At 45.1% G+C, this 20,287-nt stretch overlaps 1 protein-coding gene across 3 annotated transcripts in view; it reads right to left on the reverse strand.

Annotated features, from left to right (window-relative positions):
* Window positions 1-5,827: 5,827 nt before the first annotated feature.
* Window positions 5,828-20,287, reverse strand: part of AACS (acetoacetyl-CoA synthetase) — a 47,786-nt gene continuing 33,326 nt past the window's right edge. The window contains exons 14-19 of one of the 3 annotated variants that reach the window (XM_087942983.1): window positions 19,705-19,830; window positions 17,446-17,515; window positions 14,650-14,708; window positions 11,196-11,398; window positions 8,754-8,918; window positions 5,828-6,096 (exon numbers count right to left, since the gene is read on the reverse strand). In XM_087942983.1, coding sequence (XP_087799109.1) covers window positions 8,781-8,918; window positions 11,196-11,398; window positions 14,650-14,708; window positions 17,446-17,515; window positions 19,705-19,830 — 596 coding nt within the window. In that variant the 3' untranslated portion in view covers window positions 5,828-6,096; window positions 8,754-8,780. Of the gene's footprint in view, window positions 6,097-6,139; window positions 8,919-11,195; window positions 11,399-14,649; window positions 14,709-17,445; window positions 17,516-19,704; window positions 19,831-20,287 lie in introns of those variants that run through there. The other 2 variants (XM_087942982.1, XM_087942981.1) reach the window with 2 other exon arrangements.

The following is a 20,287-nucleotide window of genomic DNA, read 5'->3' on the forward strand; positions in this document are numbered from 1 at the left end:
TGAAGCAATAAAGTAGCTAGTCGTTCCAGACAAGCTACTCACTTGTCTGGAATGGTATAGGGTCTCCTGCTTGAGCAGGGGGTTGGGCTAGAAGACCTCCAAGGTCCCTTCCAGCTCTATTCTGATTATAACCCCACCTGCCTGGGTCTGGTTGTTCGTGCCTGGCCCGTATCAAAACAAGGCAGTCCACTCCTAACCTTTTCTTCCATGGACTCTCCCACTCCTTTCTATATCGCCATCTCCGGTCTCAGCGAAATCATGTCAACGGGCCATCACTCCCTCCGAGGTTTATAAATTAAAGCTTAACCAGGCAGGCCCTGTGGAAATTTCAATTAAGACCCTCCGCTCCCCCCAAGCTTAGCCATTCCATGCACTGAGTGCGAATCGATTCTTCTCCCCTTAAACCTAATCACAGGCTACCAGCCTGCAGAGATGAGAAAGGCCCTCCATCAATACAGATTTCAAGACCACATGCGGCAATCAATACAGGCCATCATCTGGCAGGCCGGGGGGAGAGCGGGGGTCTCCTTTGTCCTCTCTGGGCTCCCTCCCCTCTTCTCCTGCTCTTAAATCAACCTGTCATCGCAAGAGTTGCGTCTTTAAAAGCAGGGAGAGCCATTTAGGAAGGGTTGTGGGTTGTGTGCAGTCGTAGGTGTCCCTGGGGGCCTCGACAACCCCAAGAACAGAGCTATTGCCAAGAGCCGCGGTGGTGCAGTGGTTAGAGTGCAGTACTGCAGGCTACTTCTGCTGACTGCCGGCTGCCTGCAATTTGGCAGTGCGGATCTCACCAGGTTGACTCAGCCTTCCATCCTTCCAAGATGGCTGAAATGAGGACCCAGATTATTGGGGGCCAGAAGCCGACTCTGTAAACTGCTTAGAAAGGGCTGTAAAAGCACTGTGAAGCAGTTTATAAGTGCTATTGCTATTGGCCTGCCTTCCTTCCTTCCTTCCTTCCTTCCTTCCTTCCTTCCTTCCTTCCTTCCTTCCTCCCTCCCTCCCTCCCTCCCTCCCTCCCTCCCTCCCTCCCTCCCCTTCCATGTTGCACAATGGTTAGAATGCAGTATTGCAGGCTAATTCTGCCCACTGCCAACAGTTTGAATCTCACCAGGCTCAAGATTTTGACTCAGCCTTCTGTCCTTCCGAGGTGGGTAAAATGAGGATCCAGATTGTTAGGGGAAATAGGCTGACTGTGTAAACTGCTTAGAGAGGGCTATAAAACACTGTGAAGTGGTATATACGTTTAAGTGTTATTATCCTTCCTTCCTTCCTTCCTCCTTTTCCTTCCATGTTGCATGAATTCAGCATTGCAGGCTAATTCTGCCCACTACCAACCGTTCAATCCTGACCAGCTCACGTTGACTCAGCCTTCCACCCTTCCGAGGTGAGTAAAATGGGGACCCAGATTGTTGGGGGCAACAGGCTGACTCTGTAAACTGCTTAGAGAGGGCTATAAAGCACTGTAAAGTAGTATTCTATTCTAAATCTAATCTTATTCTATTCTATTAATTCTAATCTTATTCTATTCTTCTATTCTTATTTTAAGTCTTCTGTGACAATGTGGTTTATTCAGTAAAATTTTATACTATTGGGGAAAAAATTATGTCCCGGGAGTTTCTCTTTCTAGATTTGCCAACTGGACAGTACAGTCCACTGTTGAATTTTGTTCCATTTTCCCCAATCCGAACCACACCTTAAAATGTGTAAAGCACATTTCTACTAGCTCAGCCCTGCCTTTTAAAGACATGCAACCACCTTGAGATGTTGCCTGCTCTGTCCACGTTGGCTTGCCCACACGTGACCCCCCCGCCACGCCAGATAATTGTCTCTCCTGCCCACATAGTTAAGCATCTGTAATCCGTCCATAGTATCTTAAGACCTCCCTTGCACCCCTGGGACAGGACAGTGACATCCTCCTTAGAGTGCAAAGCATGAAATAAAGACTTGGAAGATCTCTGACGAATAGGTCACTTAAGGCTTCCTGGGTTTGCATTGATGGATTAGCCTCCTCTAAGCAGCTCTCTTTGGGTAGCTTCAGTCTTCTACATTAATTCACGAAATGTCAGCTTTCAAAATACATCTTGCTTGGCACAATAAAAAGTTAAAAACACAAAGAGAGACGGCTGCGCAGCTTTTCAAGCGGCTGTGTTTAAAACTGGCACAGAAAAAGCAAAACCCACATTTTAAAAATAAAATAAAATGCTTTTGTGTTGTTAAAAAAAAAAAAAACCCAACCCAAACAATTGCGTGGCCGTTCAGTTTCCCTGTTTAGGTAAAGAAATGTCTCAAACAGAAGGAGATACAGGTTGCCTAGGAGTTTTTCGAAGTGATTTTAACACCGCAAACAGAAGGGTTGAAGGTGACCTTGAGGTGATAAAATAGGGAGGTATTTATGGCAGGCGATCTGCAATGCTTCAGATGGTCCCTTCTTTTCAAGTGTGGATGCTTTGAGGACTTCTCTTTCCAAGGAAAAAAGTTGGCAAGCATAACTTAAAGATGTTTTATGATGCTTCTCCTCTTTCGATCCAACTGTGGGTTTTTTTGTTTGTTTTTTTCAGCCCAAATTTGTAGGGCTAGAAAGAACGGCGGCCCAGAACTTCAGGCAAACTCTTTTCAAGCCTGAGTAGGAATCCCAGTAGTCCTTGACTTACAACAGTTCATTTAGTGACCGTTTGAAATTACGATGGCCCTGGAAAAAGTGACTTAGGAACGGTGTTTGATTCACTTAACCGTTGTGGCAAGGAAGTTTGTAAACTGGGTCAAAACACGTTTCGCTCAGCAACTGAAATTTGGGGCTCAATTGTAGTCATAAGAGGAGGACTACCTGTAGTGGATCTGGATTTAGTTCCATCTGTACACTAAGCCAACAGCTGGCCTCCGTGTTTCACGTTTCCTTCACACAACCCGAAGAGCAGGAACCTCAGATAATTGGAAAACAATATTCTTGTGTGCAATCAACGTACAGACAGCCTGGGTCATATTGCGTATGGTGGAAACGTAGAAAAACCCAGGAGTTTTGGCACATAATCCAGAGGTGGCTTGAAGGGATGGTAAAGCCATGATGGGGAACCTGTGGCACGCAAAGCCATTTGTGTGGGCACACGAGCCCCAGTCAAACTTAACCTGCACTACGCATGTGTGCGCCTCCCAGCTGATTTTTAGCCCGTTTGAGGCTGTTTCATCCTCCCGGAAACTCAAGGGAAGCCTCTGTAGCCTCCAGAGGCTGGAAAAATGGCCTTCTGGAAATACCAGAAGTGCCGAAACGGGCCCATTTTCAGCCTCCTGAGGCTGCAGAGGCTTCCCTCGAGCCCCCGGAGGGCGAAAACAGCCTCAAACAGACCGAAAATCACCTGGGAGGTGCAGGCCTGCGCAGTGCAGGTAAGGGGGAGGGGCGGGCGCATGTGCAGGGGCGCATTGCATTGTGGGTATACCCGCACGCACATGCGCTTTTGAGACACAACAAAAAGGTTTGCTATCACTGTGGTAGGGCATAAAGTGGAATATAAACTGGGATTTTTCTTACTCGGAATTATAACAGAAAAATATAATAGAGAGGTGATTTATTTAATAATATATGTGATCACAACAGCAAGGTCGGCCTTTGCTCAAAAGTGGAAAGATAAAAAAATTCCCAATGAAAGCGAAGTAATAAAAAAAAAAAAAGAAAGAAATGGACTTGCGCTGAGATGGATAAATTAACTTTGGAAATGAAAAATAAAGACGAGACAGAATATTAGAAAGTATGGGATAAATTTTATCAATGGTGGGGGGGAAAGGAAAGATCCAGAAACAAAAGCCAGCAGGGTTGGCAGAACAGATGATTAGAAATAGAAAATAATGTATAAATGTATATAAAACATGTATTCCAGTGGTAGGATTCAAACTTTTTTACTACCGGTTCTGTGGGTGTGGCTTTGTGGGCATGGATTTTTTGTGTGGCAGGGGAAGGATACTGCAAAATCCCCCTTCCCTCCCCACCCCACTAACCTGCTTTCCAGTTCTGTTCTCCTCTGCAGGGCAACCAAAGAAGACCCAGACGATCAGCTGGGACTCAATGGGAGGCAGAGAAGAGATGGGGTTGGTGGGGCCAGTCACAGAGGTGGGATTTGCTGGTTCTCCGAACTACTCAAAATATCCACTACCGGTTCTCTAGAACTAGTCAGAACCGGGTCAATACCACTTCTGATGTCTTCTATGGCATATGTCTGACAAACAGGGTTGTCGGGAGGATTAAACCACGTCCAATGTTTTTAACAACTTATTCAATAAAAATATATTTTAAAAAAAAAAAAAAACATACAGGCAGCCCGGCAGTGGTGGAATTCAAAATATTTTACTACCAGTTCTGTGGGCACGCGCACACACCGAACACACAGTTTGCGTGCGCGTGGAACATTCTAAAACAGGCGATTTTAAGCACGAAAACTTAACGTCAGCGCCGGTGAGTAAAACAGCTGGGGTACAGCAATCCGCGCCTATCAGCTGAGCTACAAATATAGGGCAGGAAAGGGCGGGCACGGGTGTGCAGGGCCAAGTGCTGATTAGCACTACCGGACAGCTAGAACCGGTGCGAACCGGCAGCAGACCACCATTGCAGCCCCGGTTCCATGCCTTCAATCATGGCCAAAATCCATAGCTCCTGGGTACGCGAAGATCCTTTCTGAACCCGCAAAGTCAGGGACGAGTATTTGCACAAGCAACTTGGGACTTCACGCCATCCCTGAGGTGGGCCACCGACAAATGTTCTGAAAGACTCACCTAGGGGCTAGCCGAGGGAGATTTGCTAGAGGCTGTTTTGCATAGCCGATGCTTTCCATTTGCTCCCTGATCACGTCCAGCAAGATGTTGATTAGCTCCTGACTGGAATTTAAACAAGGTCTCCGAGCCCCAAACTATGCCAAAATCAGTGCGCTCTCCAAATCTCAACGGCTGCCATGTTGTTCTCAGCCATGTCTTCAGTGCATGGGGGCGGGGGGAACGAATCTTATTTCTATAAACGTGCTAACGGCTCATTTACCCTGCTGAGAAAAAGGGGGAAGGGAGAGGCAGTGGCAATGTTGTGCTCGCCATTGTTTGACCTTGTTCTGAAGAAAGAAAAAGAAAGAAAGAAAGAAAGAAAGAAAGAAAAGAAAGAAAGAAAGAAAGAAAGAAAGAAAGAAAGAAAGAAAGAAAGAAAGAAAGAAAGAAAGAAAGAAAGAAAGAAAGAAAGAAAGAAAGAGAAAGAAAGAAAGAAGGAAGGAAGGAAGGAAGGAAGGGAGGGAGGGAGGGAAGGAAGGAAGGAAGGAAGGAAGGAAGGAAGGAAGGAAGGAAGGAAGGAAGGAAGAAAGAAAGAAAGAAAGAAAGAAAGAAAGAAAGAAAGAAAGAAAGAAAGAAGGAGGGAGGAGGAGGAGAGGAAGAAGGAGGAGGAGGAAGGGAAGGGAGAGAGGCAGTGGAATGTTGTGCTCGCCACTGTTTGCCCTGTTCTGAAGAAAGAAAGAAAGAAGAAAGAAAGAAAGAAAGAAAGAAAGAAAGAAAGAAAGAAAGAAAGAAAGAAAGAAAGAAGGAAGGAAGGAAGGAAGGAAGGAAGGAAGGAAGGAAGGAAGAAAGAAAGAAAGAAAGAAAGAAAGAAAGAAAGAAAGAAAGGGAGGAGGAGGAGGAGGAGGAGGAGGAAGGGGAAGGGAGAGAGAAGCAGTGGCAATGTTGTGCTTGCCACTGTTTGCCCTTGTTCTGAAGGAAGGAAGGGAGGAAGGAAGGAGGGAGGGAGAGAGGAAGAGGAGGAGGAGGAGAAAAAGGGGAAGGGAAGAACAGAAAGAACAGAGAAAGAAAGAAAGAGAATTTTGATCACATAATTATGGGAATGCTGCAACAGTTATTAAGTGTGAGAAACTGTTATAAGTCACTTTCTTTCAGTGCCATTGTAACTTCAGTCACTAAATGAACTGCTGTATGTCAAGGACTCCCTATAAAAATCTACAACGGCACTAAATCCACAGTGTTCATAAAAATATACAGACAAACAAGTTCCTTGCATTACGTTTTCTGCACCGTTTCTCGCCAACCATCCATCTATTAAGCTGAGGCACCGTTTGATAAGATGTTCTTGTGTTCTATGATCTTGGACTGAAGGCAGAGTCCAGGTACCAACGCAAAAAACAAAAACAGGTGAGAATTTAGTGTTTTATTAAGTTTCAATCCAGTAAAACATTAGACAGCATCCTCAATATCTTGATTTTTTTTTTCTTAAAAAAAGGAAATAAAATTTGCCCGCCGTTCATTCAATTCCCCTCCCCCATTTTTCCCCCATTCCTTTTTTTTTTAATATACCTAGAACTTCCTTTAGAAATGTGTAATTAATTGGCCTATTTCCATAGGCTTGTAACCATTTTTTAGGGGAAGAAAACGCTTGTTGACAAACCAAGTCAGCTATACAGCACCCCGACCACATTTTTAGTCCTTTTTATGCCCTTAAAAAATTCATTTAAAAATAATAATAATAAAGGAATAAACAGTTTATTTATATATATATATATATATGAGGCTTCCTTTTCAGGTAAGTCAGAACTCACCTTATAGAATTCTCCCTCCACCCAATATTTGTGTTTACACCCACTTTTAAACAAGCACGTTGCACAATCGCTTTCTCACACTTGGACGAGAAGGGATAGGGCTTCCCTTATCCAAGAACTGCTGGACTCCAAACTCCTACCTGGCAGGTGTGGAGGATGGGTCTGCCATCTCACTGCACCATGGATAAGGGTCCTTATTCCTGACCTCAAAGTGAATTCTTCTGGATTTTTTTCCTCCAGGTGGTTTAAGTGCGGTTTAATTGTTGTATTGGTTCTGTAGGACATCAACAAGCAACGTGTTGCTTTTGTCAGTGCCTTTGGAACTCCTGGCCACATAGAGGAAACCGTTTTAAAGGATCCTTGGCTAATGAAGTATCCTCAATTAGAAGCAAAATAAACTGGGCTCAAAATTCCTGCCTGTTGAAAAGATGTGACTCTAAAAACAAGGATCTCAGCCATGAAAGATCTGCAATTGCCTTGTAAATATCTAAGCATTTGTGTCTTTCAACCTTTGCAACCATAAGGCGCCTGGACTACAGTTCCCAGAATTCCCCAGCCAGCAGGAGTCCAGACACTTTAATGTTGCCACAGGCTTCCTCAGACTTTAAAAACTTAAAAAGTTTTGCTTTTAATTCTATGCTGGGGGAGGGGGGGAACTGTTTTTTTTTTCCTCCCCTCCTCTGACCCTTCACCAAAACCTAAAACCTGCACCAAAAGTGCCATTGGATTGGATTTAAAAAAACACATCCCACAGGCCCATGAAAGTGAGACGACCATCGATTAGATCAGGGATCTCCAACCTTAGCAACATTTAAGACTTCTGGACTTCAACTCCCAGAATTCCCCAGTCAGCTTTGGCTGAGGAAATATCTGGGAGTTGAAGTACACAAGTCTTAAAGTTGCCAAGGTTGGAAATCCCTGGATTAGATGGTCCCATGAAAAGGAACACCAGCCCAGGATCACCAACCCAAAAAACTTCTTTTCATCTTTCTGCAAAATTGGAGTCCTTTTTACAACGGTGACCTGAAAAATAAAGATTTGGGTTTGTTTGTTTTTTTAAAAAAGTTAAATAAAAAGTGCATCTCTTTCTCTCTCTTTCTTTTAACAAAAAAAAAAAAAAAAGTAAAACAAATGTTCCCTCGCACTAGCAAACTTTTCTCAAGTGGAAAAGTTGGTTGGCAGGGTTAAGGATTCCGTGGGGGGAACGACACATTATATAAAAGCTTGTTTTTTCCAAGATGGCGGTGAACTCCGTATCTTCCTACCAATGTTCTATCTCAGTGTTGGCGAACCTTTTTGGCACTGAGTCCCGAAATGGGAGTGTGCGTGCCACGCAGGGGAGCACCAAAAACCAGAAGAGCAGCTCCCCGGCACGCATGCATGGGAGCACGAAAAGCTGAGCTTCCGGTTTCCGGCGTGCACCTGAGTACCAGCCACCTGGTCTTCCTATTTAGCTTCCCGGTGCGCGCAATGTGCGCCGGAGAGCTGCTCTTCTGGTTTCCAGCACTCCCGCGTTCCTGGCATACATGCACACACAAAGACCAGCTGACCAGCGTGCATGCCATGTGCTAGAACCCAGAAAAACAACAGGTGGCAGCTGGCGTGGCCCAGAGAGATGGTTCTGCCTGCCAATTCCGGCACACATGCCATAGGTTCGCCATCACGGCTCAACCTCAACCGAGAAGGTAACTCTTCAAGCTTCCTGCAACCCCACAAAAGGGAGACAAAGCAACAAATGGCTCTTCCAGAGGTTCCTTCTCACCACTGAGAAACATCTGCCAAAAAACATTCAGCCCGCCGTTTCAAACTCCCCTTTCTCCTCCTGGCGTCCCCCAACTCATCCTTGCTTTTCAAACAATAAAGACATTTCAACCATCCTTTAGCACCTAAGTTGGGAAGATTTCTGCCCCAAAGAGTTCAGATTCCTATCTGTTTTTTTCTGAGCTGGAAGAAAAGCAAGAGGGAGATCCTTCCCAATCCATGCCAATTAAATTGAAGCCCTTGTCGTTTCCCGAAAGCACTCGGATAAATCAGATTATTATTTTTTGTTTCCTTGTTCCCCCGTCTGGAAAGAAGGTCGCTCGAGTTGGTTTCTTTTATGGATATCATCCATATACGTATTATATACACCGGATATAATCTGACACGCACACATGCACGCACGCACACACACAGAGGCACGCAAACACACATAGAGACACACTCACACACCAAGAGACGGGAAGAGACGAGGTGCCTTCAAAAATCCTGCAGCTCAGGAATATTACGGTAGAGATCGAGCGCCTCCGGGTTCGAAAAGATATCCCGCTTGGCCACTTCCTTGCCAGCGATGACCTGTTTAACGGCCACTTCCACCTTCTTCCCATTGATGGTGTACTGAGGGAGGAGGAAGACGTGGGGAAGGAAAGCAGAAGAAAGGAGGTCACCGAAAGGGTCCATGGCACGGTTGGGTTTCAGGTTGGCCTGGAAAGGCCGCCTGTAAAAAAATGCCCTGTAGCTTGATCAGGTTAGTGATCTAAGCCGGCCAAACTTGGCCCATTTTAAGTTTTTTCAAGTTTTGCCAAACTTGGCCCATTTTAAGGTATTTCGACTTCAAATCCCAGAGCTCTGCAGCCTTCATCATTCATGCTGGGAACTCTTGAGAGTTGAAGTGCATACAAAGCAGCCAAGGTTTAAGAATTTAAAAGCCATAGGTTATTTCCCTTCCTCCCTCCCTTCTCTCTCTCTATATATATATCTCCCCTTTCCTTCTTTTCTCTTTCTTCCTTCCTTTTCTCTTGCCCTCCCTCCCTCCTTTTCTATTTCTCTCTTATTTCTCTCCTACGTTCCTTTTTTCTCCGTCTCACTCCCTTCTTCTCTCATGGTTTTTTCCTTACTTCCTTATCTCTATCTCTATCCTTCTTCCTATTTCTTTCCTTTCCTTCTTTCCTCCTTTTCTTCCTTTTCTCATTCACCTTCTCTTCTCTCCTTTCTTCCTTTTCTCTCACTTATTTCTCCTTCCTTCATCTCTCCTCCCTCCTTCCTTGCTTTTCTGTCTCTTCTCTCCTCTCCTTCCTCTCAGCCTCCATCCCTTCTTCCCTTTCTTCCTTTCCTTCCATTTCTCTCCTTCTTTCCTTTCATGATTCGTCCACCTCTATTCCATTTCTTTCTTTTCCTTCCTTCTCTCACTCACCTTCCCTTCTCTCCCTTCCTTCTTTTTCTCTTATTTCTCCTACTATCTTCTTTCCTTCCTTTCTGTCTCTTATTTCTCTCCTTCTCTCCTCCCTTCCTCTCATCTCCCATCCCTTCTTCCCTTCCTTTCTCTCTTCCCTTATTTCTCTCCTTCCTTCCTCTCATGGTTTCTTCCTTCCTTCATCTTTATCCCCCTTCCTATTTCTCTTCTTTTCTTCTTTCCTCTTTTCCTTCCTTCTTTCATTCACCTTCCCTTCTCTCCTTCCCTTCCTTTTCTCTCATTTCTCCTTCTTCCTTCCTTCCTCTCACCTCCCTCCCTTCTTCCTTCAACATATTTTTCCTGCAGCTTATGATGGCATTTCACGAGTGATCCACTTAAGCTTGAAGAAAAAACATAATGAACACCTAGGAGAGATGGGGAGAAAAATAGTCTGCAACTGTACAGTTTCAGTTATAAAACTGGCCTTTTTGTTGTGAGTTCAAGACTACTTTGTGCATTTTATTCCTCTTTTGATTCAGCGAAACAGAGCCAACTTGAAAGGCAGCTGCATTTGGATGTATCCAAAGGCTAAAATCATTCACCCCGAAGTCCCTTTATTTGGCACCGCTAAGAACTATCCAAGAGTTTCCCCGAGAAAGGTTTATAAAACTGCTACTGTTGTATTTATCAGGGATTTACTATTCTTTCCTTAGAGGAGGAACAAGTAAGTCTTATTGAACATGAAAGGCCCATATGGATGTTGCTAAGCAACATGGATAAACTATTTATAGCTTTCCAATCTGAGTTTACAAAAATAAAAAGATGCCTAAGCATGTGTGGGCACCGGAAAAATAATTGCTTTAGTTGATTGTCATTCCAAAGTGGTGTCTTTCTCTTCTTTTTCTTTCTTTCTTTCTTTCTTTCTTTCTTTCTTTCTTTCTTTCTTTCTTTCTTTCTTTTTTCTTTCTTTCTTTCTTTCTTTCTTTCTTTCTTTCTTTCTTTCTCTTTCTTTCTTTCTTTCTTTTCTTTCTTTCCTTCCTTCCTTCCTTCCTTCTTTTTCTCTTCCTTTCTTCCATTCTTTCTCTTCCTTCCTTCCTTTCTCTCCTTCCTTCCATCCTTTCTTTTTTCCTACTCCGTGTGGGCACCGGAAAAATAATTGCTTTAATTGTCATTCCAAAGTAGTGTTTCTTTCTCCTTTCTTTTTTTTCTTTATTTCTTTTTCTTTTCTTTCCTTTTCTTTCCTTTTTTCTTTCTTTTTTCTCTTCCTTCCTTCCATTCTTTTTCTTCCTTCCTTCCTCTCCTTCCTTCCATCCTTTCTTTTTTCCTATTCCTTCCTTCCATCCATCCTTTTTTGCCTATTCCTTCCTTCCTTCCTTCCTCTATTCCTTCCTTCCACCCATTCTTTCGTTTTTCCTATTCCTTCCATCCATCCATCCTTTCTTTTTTTTCCCTTCCTTCCTTCCTTCCTTCCGGGGGGAGGACAGAAAAAGTTAAGAACATACCGGAATCCCTCCCGTTTCCAGAATAAGACTGGGCACGTGACGAGCCGAAAGGGCCGCCCGAATCGCTTCCCTGATGCGCTTCACCAAATCGGGCGTGAACTCGTGGTTGGTGCTCATCTTCAAGAAGAGGACCACTCTTTCCTCGCCGTGCTTGTTGTACTGTGGGACACAGAGGCTGTCAGAGACCTCCTCGAACGCTTCCACTGAAGGAGAAACGAGATGGTGGGTGAAGCATCTGAAACTCAGGAACCCTGGCAAATAATTCTGAAAACTTTTGAGCCCAGATGTTCTGACCCAGCTCCCCAAACACAACAAACCCTCTAAAGTAAACTCAGATTCCTTTATTAAGAACGCCGACAGTCCTGGCAAAAAGTTTATCTCTAACAAATCCAACTGGCAGGGAGATGAATAGTTGTTTACCACATCTATTCATCTCCTCCCCCTGCCTTTTATCCCCAGAGCTAGAGTGAGGCCTCGCTAGCAGAGTGGCTCTTCCATCCCAAGGACCGGCCCATAGATTTCCACTGCTCTCCTCTCCTCTGCCTTCTGCGCATCCATACATCAGGCACTGGACCCGGCTGTTCCTCCTCTTCCTCCTCAGCCACCTCCAGATCTGAGGGCTGTTGACTCTCCATCTGAGGGCTGACGGACGGCCCAGGCTCCAGCTCTGCCTCTCTCTCACAGCTCCATTCCCTCTTCCCCCGCGGAGCTCTCAGGTTGCCTTGATGCTGACTCCTGACTCCCACGCCTCCTCCTTTTCTAATTCGGCTGCTGGAGGGGCTAGCGGACAACAGGTTGTAAGTATGGTGTTCCTCAACTTGGTGTTCTGAAGACCTCGTCACATTGGAGAAGCCCATCTGTTTTGTGCACGAAGGTTGAAAAAGTCCACCTCGTGGTGTATCATGAATGGCCTTCTCCAACATGATGTTCTCTAGAATTTAGGGAATTGCATGCCAAATGAACACTGAAATTGAGGAAATCCATCCATCTTGGGAGTGTCCAATGGATTCTCTTTTCCAATCTGCTGTTTTCCAAAATCTTAGGGATTGGATGCTCTCAGCCGTGGTTGTAAAATCGGTTCATTTGCCAACTCAATTTAATGACTTAGCAATGACTTAGAAATAGAAATTTCATTCACAATTGTGGTCGTTAAGTCAAGGACTACTTTTAAAAAATTAGAGTGGATAGGGAAAAAAAAGAAGCACTGTTTTCCTTGGGAAAATGCTGGAATATTTGGAGAAGGTTCACAGGACTGAGCCAATATATAAGAGAGCTGGAAGAGGGGAGGAAGTTAAGCTATACCATGTTGGTTCAGATTTCCTTGAAAACCCAGTTTCCATGAGTATCTTCATTTGGATAGATAAGGTAGATAGATAGATAGATAGATAGATAGATAGATAGATAGATAGATAGATAGATAGATAGATAGATAGATAAGATAGGTAGTTATAAGATAAGATAAGATAAGATAAGATAAGATAAGATAAGATAAGATAAGATAAGATAAGATAAGATAAGATAGATAAGATAGGTAGGTAGGTAGATATAAGAAGATAAGATAAGATAAGATAAGATAAGATAAGATAAGATAAGATAAGATAAGATAAGATAAGATAAGATAAGATAAGATAAGATAAGATAAGATAGGTAGTTAGATATAAGTTAAGATAAGATAAGATAACATAAGATAAATAGATATAGATAGATAGATAGATAGATAGATAGATAGATAGATAGATAGATAGATAGATAGATAGATAGATAGATAAGATAGGTAGTTAGATATAAGTTAAGATAGATAGATAGATAGATAGATAGATAGATAGATAGATAGATAGATAGATAGATGATAGATAGATGATAGATAGATAGATAGATAGATAGATAGATAGATAGATAGATAGATAGATAGATAGATAGATAGATAGATAGAGACAGACAGATAAGATAGGTAGTTAGATATAAGATAAGATAAGATAAGATAAGATAAGATAAGATAAGATAAATAGATAGATAGATAGATAGATAGATAGATAGATAGATAGATAGATAGATAGATAGATAGATAAAATAGATTAGATAGATATCAGAATCAATGTGGTACAGCTTAACCTCCTCCCCTCTTCCAGCCCTCTTGCAGGGGGAATCTTTTTTGAGGGGGGAGACAAAAGGCTGCTTCAGGAAAATAAAAAGAGGAGAAAATAATCCAGAAGAGTGGGTTTGGGAGTGGGGAGAAAGGCCTTTGAAATCGCTCCCACAGAGGGGGGAATTCAAGCCAAACAGTGCTTCGATTCACTTGCCCGCGATCCATCCCAGTGTGCTGACAACCTCTTTGTGCCCACCCAAGAGTTATGGCTGCCATGCGCAGCGAAAGGATGATGCCCAGAGGACAGTGGTCCTGTGTGGCTCCCTCTTCCCTGGGGACAGGCTCAGTACCGCTGCGGGGGGGGGAAGCTTCCCCCAGATATTCGGAGGGCCTTGAAAATGGAGGATGCAGGAGCCATTGCAATGACGCCATTCAGACAAGGAAAGCTATGGTTAAAAGCCGTGGCAGCGTCCATAAGAGCTTGTAAGAGCCGCGGTGGCGCAGTGGTTAGAATGCAGTACTGCAGGCTATGTCTGCTGACTGCCTGCAATTTGGCAGTTTGAATCTCACCAGGTTCAAGGTTGACTTAGCCTTCCATCCTTCCAAGGTGGGTAAAACGAGGACCCAGATTACTGAGGGAAATATGTTGACTCTGTAAACTTAGAGAGGGCTGTAAAGCACTGTAAAGCGGTATATTAAGTCTAGGGGCTATTTCTACTGTCCTTCCCTTCCCTTCCTTCCTTCCTTGTGCCAACTGTTCCATCCTGACAGACTCAAGGTTCCAAGGTCCCACCTTCCGAGGTGGGTAAAATGAGGACCCAGATTGTTGGGGGCAATATGCTTATTCTGTAAACTGCTTAGAGAGGGCTGTAAAGCAGTATATTAAGTCTAAGGGCTATCCCTTCCCTTCCCTTCCCTTCCCTTCCCTTCCCTTCCCTTCCCTTCCCTTCCTTTCCTTTCCTTTCCTTTCCTTTCCTTTCCTTTCCTTCTATGGTGTGCAGTAGTTAGAATGCAGCAGGCAAACTCTGCCCACTGCCAACAGTTCGATCTTGACCGGCTCAAGGTTGACTCAGCCTTCCAACCTTCCGAGGTGGGTAAAATGGGGACCTAGATTATTGGGGGCAAGAGGCTGACTCTGTAAACCGCTTAGAGAGGGCTGCAAAGTACTGTGAAGCAGTTTATAAGTGCTATTGCTATTTTAAGTCCATGCCCACAGCACCCTCAGCCAAGGCCTAACATGACTGGAGGAGGAATTCTGGGAGTTGAAGTCCATAAGTCTTCAAGCTGCCAAGTTGGAAGACCCCTGATATAAATAAATAATCCTGTTTCCTAACCTTGAAGGGCTGACAGAAATCAAATTCCGCTTACCAATGTTATAGATCTCCGAACTGCCAAACCGCACTCCGCTCGGATTCAGCGTGCCGTCACTGGAAAAACAGAGATGAGCAGAAAAGAAATCATTAAAGCATCTCAAAATGGCAATGCTGGATACCATCCTTCTTGCTTTGCCAACATGCTCATCGGGTTAAATGTGCCCCCACCCCAAGCCCCCAATCCTTAGGGAAGGATTTCATCGAAATGTCTTTGGAATATCAGTAGCTCGGGTTGGTAGTTATATTCTCGGTTTTGAGCTCCGAGCTTCAGCAATATGGTTGCATAACGTGTCGTCCCCATTCGAGACGTTTGTGCGGCTTGAGTTGTGCTCGTCTGTCAGAGCGCAGGCCTTTAAATCCCTGTGGTGACCCAAAGAGGCGTGGCACAAAGGCAACACAGTCAGATAATCAGTAGGAGTCACTTTATGAGCTCCAATTTTGCTCCCAATGTCCTGGTTACCTTCTGGCTGGAGAAAAACTCTCCCAGGATCAGCCTTTGGCTGCAGAGAATCAAGTCCAAAACATGGTTAACAAAAACTGTAACTATAAGTCCAATCAAGGCAAAATAAGGTAATCAGGCTGGCAGGGAACACAGATAAGCAAAGTCAACACAAGATAAACTCATGTTTACTCCCAGCAGCTGCCGCACTCAGCATTCAGTTTTTATAAACTTTCATTCCCAGCTGGCTAATGAAGGGAATCAGGGCCCTTTCCTCCCCCGTAAGCCACACAACTCAAGTTGCTTTCTTCTCCATTCCTCCCTGCATGCCCTAGGATGAAGAGGGGGTGGGCCTGGGTTTTCCTCTGAACTCCCTCTCCCTTGTTCTACCTCTTCCCTGCTCTGCCCAGCTGGACTTTGCCCTTCCCCAGTTTCCTCCACAGCCAACGGAGCCACGCTCCCACTCCCTGTCAGCTATTCGTCTTTCTCCTTGGATTCAGACTCCAACAGGGCATGACAATCCCTTTTTATGAGATGCAAACTAGCTTGCATGTTCTTTGGGTATTTCTGAGACATGGTTTGATTTTGGACTGTTTTGGACCGATAACGTCTCCTCGAATGGGGAGGACACGTTTGCAACCGAATCACCAAGCTCGGAGCTCAAACCCACAATATAAAGATTTCATTGCCTTTTGACTTACGACCAAAATTGGGGCCAAAGTCCAAATCCATTATCCTGGGGGGGGGGAGGGGGGGGAGGAGAATATATCACAAACCAGTCATGGCATCACAGGACTTTGCCACTGGTCATAAATGTGAGCCTTTTGCCAGAGGGCCAAAAACGTGATCGTGTGACCAGGGGAGGTGACATTTTACGATGGTCAGAAGGGCTTTAGGGCAGGAGGCTCCAACACCTTAGCAACTTTAAACTGGCTGGGGAATTCTGGGAGTTGAAGTCCTCCAGACTTAAAGTTGCCAAGCTTGGAGACCCCTGCTTTACGGGCCACAAGGCAGCCTTTCTGAGGTCTACGTAACTCCAAAAGGTCATTAAGCAGCCGTTTGTAAGTCGAGGAGTACCTGTATTTTATTCAGGTTGACCACCCTTAGACCTCTGGTTTATACAGGCAGTCCTTGACGTCCGACCACAACTGAGCCCAAAATGTGTGGTTTGTTAAGTGAGGCATTTGTTAAGTGAGTTTTGCCCCCATTTTACGACCTTTCTTGCCATCGTGGTTAAGCGAATCCCTGCAGTGGTTAGTTAACACGTTTGTTAAGTGAATCTGGCATCCCCATTTGTCGGGTCACAAAAAGTAATCGCAGGACCCTGGGACTCTGCAAACCGTTGCAAATATGAGTCAGTTTTCAAGCATCCGAATTTTGATATAAATGGTGACCATAGGGTTGTTAACTGTGAAAATTTATCCTAAGTCCCTTTTTTCAATGCCATTGTAAATTCAAACAAACTGTTGTAAGTCGAAGACTACCTGTACAGGTTTCCACCAGAAGCAAGCTCCTAGTTAGCAGCCTTCTCTAGATATTCTCTTGATCAGTGGTGGCTAACCTTTTTGGGCTCCTGTGCCAAAAATTGTGCATGCTTGCACGCTCGCACTCGTATGCCAGCACCCAGAAGACAATGCGTGCCCCATATGCCCCGACACATGTGGGTGCAATCCCCACCCACCCACTCACCTACCGCCGCCCCCTTACCTGCACTATGCCTCACAGCTGATTTTTGGCTGATTTGAGGCCTTTTTCGGCCTCACAAAGGCTTGAGGAAGGCTTCTGCAGGTTTCTGCAGGCCGAAAACTAGCCCTGTTTCATCACTTCCACTATTTTTGGAAAAAACAGGAAGTGACGAAACAGGGCTAGTTTTCGGCCTGCAAATCCTGCAGAAGCCTGCAGAAGCCTTCCTCAAGCCTTTGGGAGGCCAAAAGGCCTCAAACCTGCCAAAAATCAGCTGTGAGGCATAGTGCACATGTACAGTGAGGTAAGTTTGCCTGCACTTGCGTGCCAGCACAAATGGCTGTGCGTGCCACCTGTGGCACGTGTGCCATAGGTTCGCCATCACGGCTCTAGATATTCCAAGTTTCATTACAAAAACAGAAAGCTGATCAAAGAAAGAGAAGGATCGATAGATCTCCTCTGGCCACAATGTCCCAAATGGCAAATCGGACTTCCCCCCCCAACCCCAAATTGCCAGGAATTAAACCTGGAACTTTCTGCGGGTAAAGAAGGACTCCCGTCTCTGCTCTACAACGGATCCCTTGATCCTTTTCATCCTTCCTTCAGCCAATCGGGATCCAGACAGACGTTTTTCCAATGGGTGACCACACCTCTTAGTAACAAGCTCACCTGCGGCCTAACATGACGATCCCACCCGTCTGGGGGTTAATCTTGCAGTAGTCTCCGTGGGCCCAAACACCTGTCCAGGAAAAACCCACAAAGAGGTCATTCAAATCTTCACAAAAACATTATTTGTTTTTTTAAAGCGCCACCATGTTGCATTCTGGCAGCCTTTGGAAGAATTGCACAACTCGGGTTGTGCGTTGTCTAGTCTAGATTAAAAGAAGGACTGGGGAGACATGATAGCAGTCTTCCAGTATCTCAGAGGCCGCCCCGAAGATGAGGGAGTGTAGCTATCCTCCAAAGCCCCTGATGGCAGGACAAGAAGCAATGGGTGGAAACTAATCAAGGAGAGAAGCAACCTGGAATTTCCTGACGGTGAGAAGAATTAATCGGTGGAACAACATCCCTCCAGAGGCTGTGAATGCTTCAACATTGGAAGTTTTTAAGAAGAGATTGGATAACTATTTGTCTGAAATGACATAGGATCTCCTGCTTGAGCTGGGGGCTGGACTAGAAGACCTCCAAGGTCCCTTCCAACTCCTTCCTTCCTTCCTGTCTGAAATGACATAGGGTCTCCTGCTTGAGCAGGGGCTGGACTAGAAGACCTCCAAGGTCCTTTCCAACTCCTTCCTTCCTTCCTGTCTGAAATGACATAGGATCTCCTGCTTGAGCAGGGGGCTGGACTAGAAGACCTCCAAGGTCCTTTCCAACTCCTTCCTTCCTTCCTGTCTGAAATGACATAGGGTCTCCTGCTTGAGCAGGGGCTGGATTAGAAGACCTCCAAGGTCCCTTCCAACTTCTTCTTTCCTTCCTTTTCTTCCTTCCTTCCTTCCTTCCTTCCTTCCTTCCTTCCTTCCTTCCTTCTCTTTCTTCCTTCCTGTCTTAAATGGTATAGGGTTTTCTTCCTAAGCAGGGGCTGGACTAGAAGACCTCCAAGGTCCCTTCCAACTCCTTCCTTCCTTCCTTCCTTCCTTTTCGTTCTTCCTTCCTGTCTTAAATGGTATAGGGTTTCCTGCCTAAGCAGGGGGCTGGACTAGAAGACCTCCAAGGTCCCTTCCAACTCCTTCCTTCCTTTTCTTCCTTCCTGAAATGGGATAGGGTTTCCTGCCTAAGCAGGGGGCTGGACTAGAAGACCTCCAAGGTCCCTTCCAACTCTGTTATTCTATTCTACTCTATGTCGGAAGAGACTAAAGAAGACGATGTTGACAATGTTGTCAGAAAAATCTGCCCTCCCCAGACACACACACACACACACACACGAGACTTCCCCACCTTTGCCTTTTAGAGGTTTGCGAACGGGGGGCCACACCATCGCAGCTCAGGTTGTGCGTGTCGGAAGAGACTAACGAGGAGAGTTGTGATATCTGACGGGCGACACCATCGGAGCCTCGGGAGCTGCCGGCCTCTCTTTCTCTCTCTTTTTTTTTGCATTGCAAAATAAAACCCAGTTGGAAACCAGAAGCCAGAAAAGGTGTTGAAAGAGGGGAAGGAATGACACACAAAATGCTCTCCTCTTTTGCTGGCAGAGCAAAAGGAAATCAGAAAGTCAAATCGAGACAAGGATCCAGAGGCCGGATTGGCAAATCCCTAGGCAAATATTGGTCCTCACGGCAATTCTAGGTGGGTGTGTTCAAATATTAGTTTACTGTAAAGGCACTAGGAAGGCTGGAAAGCAAACACACACACATATATACACACACACAGTCCCAGTTTGAAGGTCTGTCGAGATTCTCCGTCATCCAGGTCATGGTTGCCCTGAAGTTGCTTTTTTTCAGGAGGCAACTGGACTTCTTTTTTTCTTCTTTTGAAGATGTTTCTCTTCACATCCAAGAAGCTTCTTCGGCTCTAACAGGATGGTGGAAGAAAATGGAAGGATTTATTTGCTGGTCATTTGCATCCTTTTTAGAGGGTTGTTGAGGCCACTTGGAGGTTTATCTGTGTCCTCTGGGTCACCTGAGTGGTGCTCCTGGTTCCTGTAGTCTGCAATATTATTATTTTTTTTTGTTTTTCCTCTGGAAATCTATTCCTACTAGTGCTAAACCTCCAAGTGGCCTCAACGACCCTCAAAAGGGTGCAAATGACTAGCAGTCTGCAAGGAGCATCAATCCTTCCGTTCCCCACCATCCTGTCAGAGCTGAAGAAGCTTCTTGGATGAGAAGCGAAACGTCTTCCAAGAAAAACAAGAAAATCCAGGTGCCCCCTGGGGAAAAAAAAAAGCACCTCTGGAAGTCTCAATTTGAAGGGTACAGGTGTCTCACCACATACCTGAAAATCTGGAAAAATACGCCTTTCGGTACTTGTTGCCGTTTTCATCGTTCCAAAAATGTGTGGGTTGGCAAGGCATAGGTTTGGTGCAAACCAGCTCGCCGCTTTCTCCCCAAACAGGCTCTCCTGGTTGAAAAAAATAAAATCAAATAAAAGGATTATTGCCCCTTCCTCCTGGTTTAAGTATTGTTTCACTGTTTACACAGGGCTTAGTGTCAGCTCTGCTGATGGACACCTGATTCCGTTTCTCGGCTGACAATGGCAGAGGTTACTTCCTTGACATGGGTAGTCCTGCCCCTCATCAATCCAATCTACCAATTTAGGTGACCAATAGAAGGGAAAATTTGTAGCTCAGGGTTGAACTGTGGGATCTTTGGTGCTCTCTGAGTTTGGTGGTTTTCTTGCAGACGTTTCATGACCCAACTACGTAACGTCATCAGTGCTAGAAGGAAATGGGGTTTCTGGAATGGAGAAAAGGGAGGAGGAGGAGGAGGAGGAGGAGGAGGAGGAGGAGGAGGAGGAGGAGGAGGAGGAGGAGGAGGAGGAGGGAGGAGGAGGAGGAGGAGGAGGAGGAGGGCTGTTG

Source organism: Notechis scutatus, chromosome 13, assembly GCF_049901735.1.
Source record: "Notechis scutatus isolate UNSWTSFEM ecotype Mainland chromosome 13, rNotScu1.2, whole genome shotgun sequence".
Classification (NCBI taxonomy): domain Eukaryota; kingdom Metazoa; phylum Chordata; class Lepidosauria; order Squamata; family Elapidae; genus Notechis; species Notechis scutatus.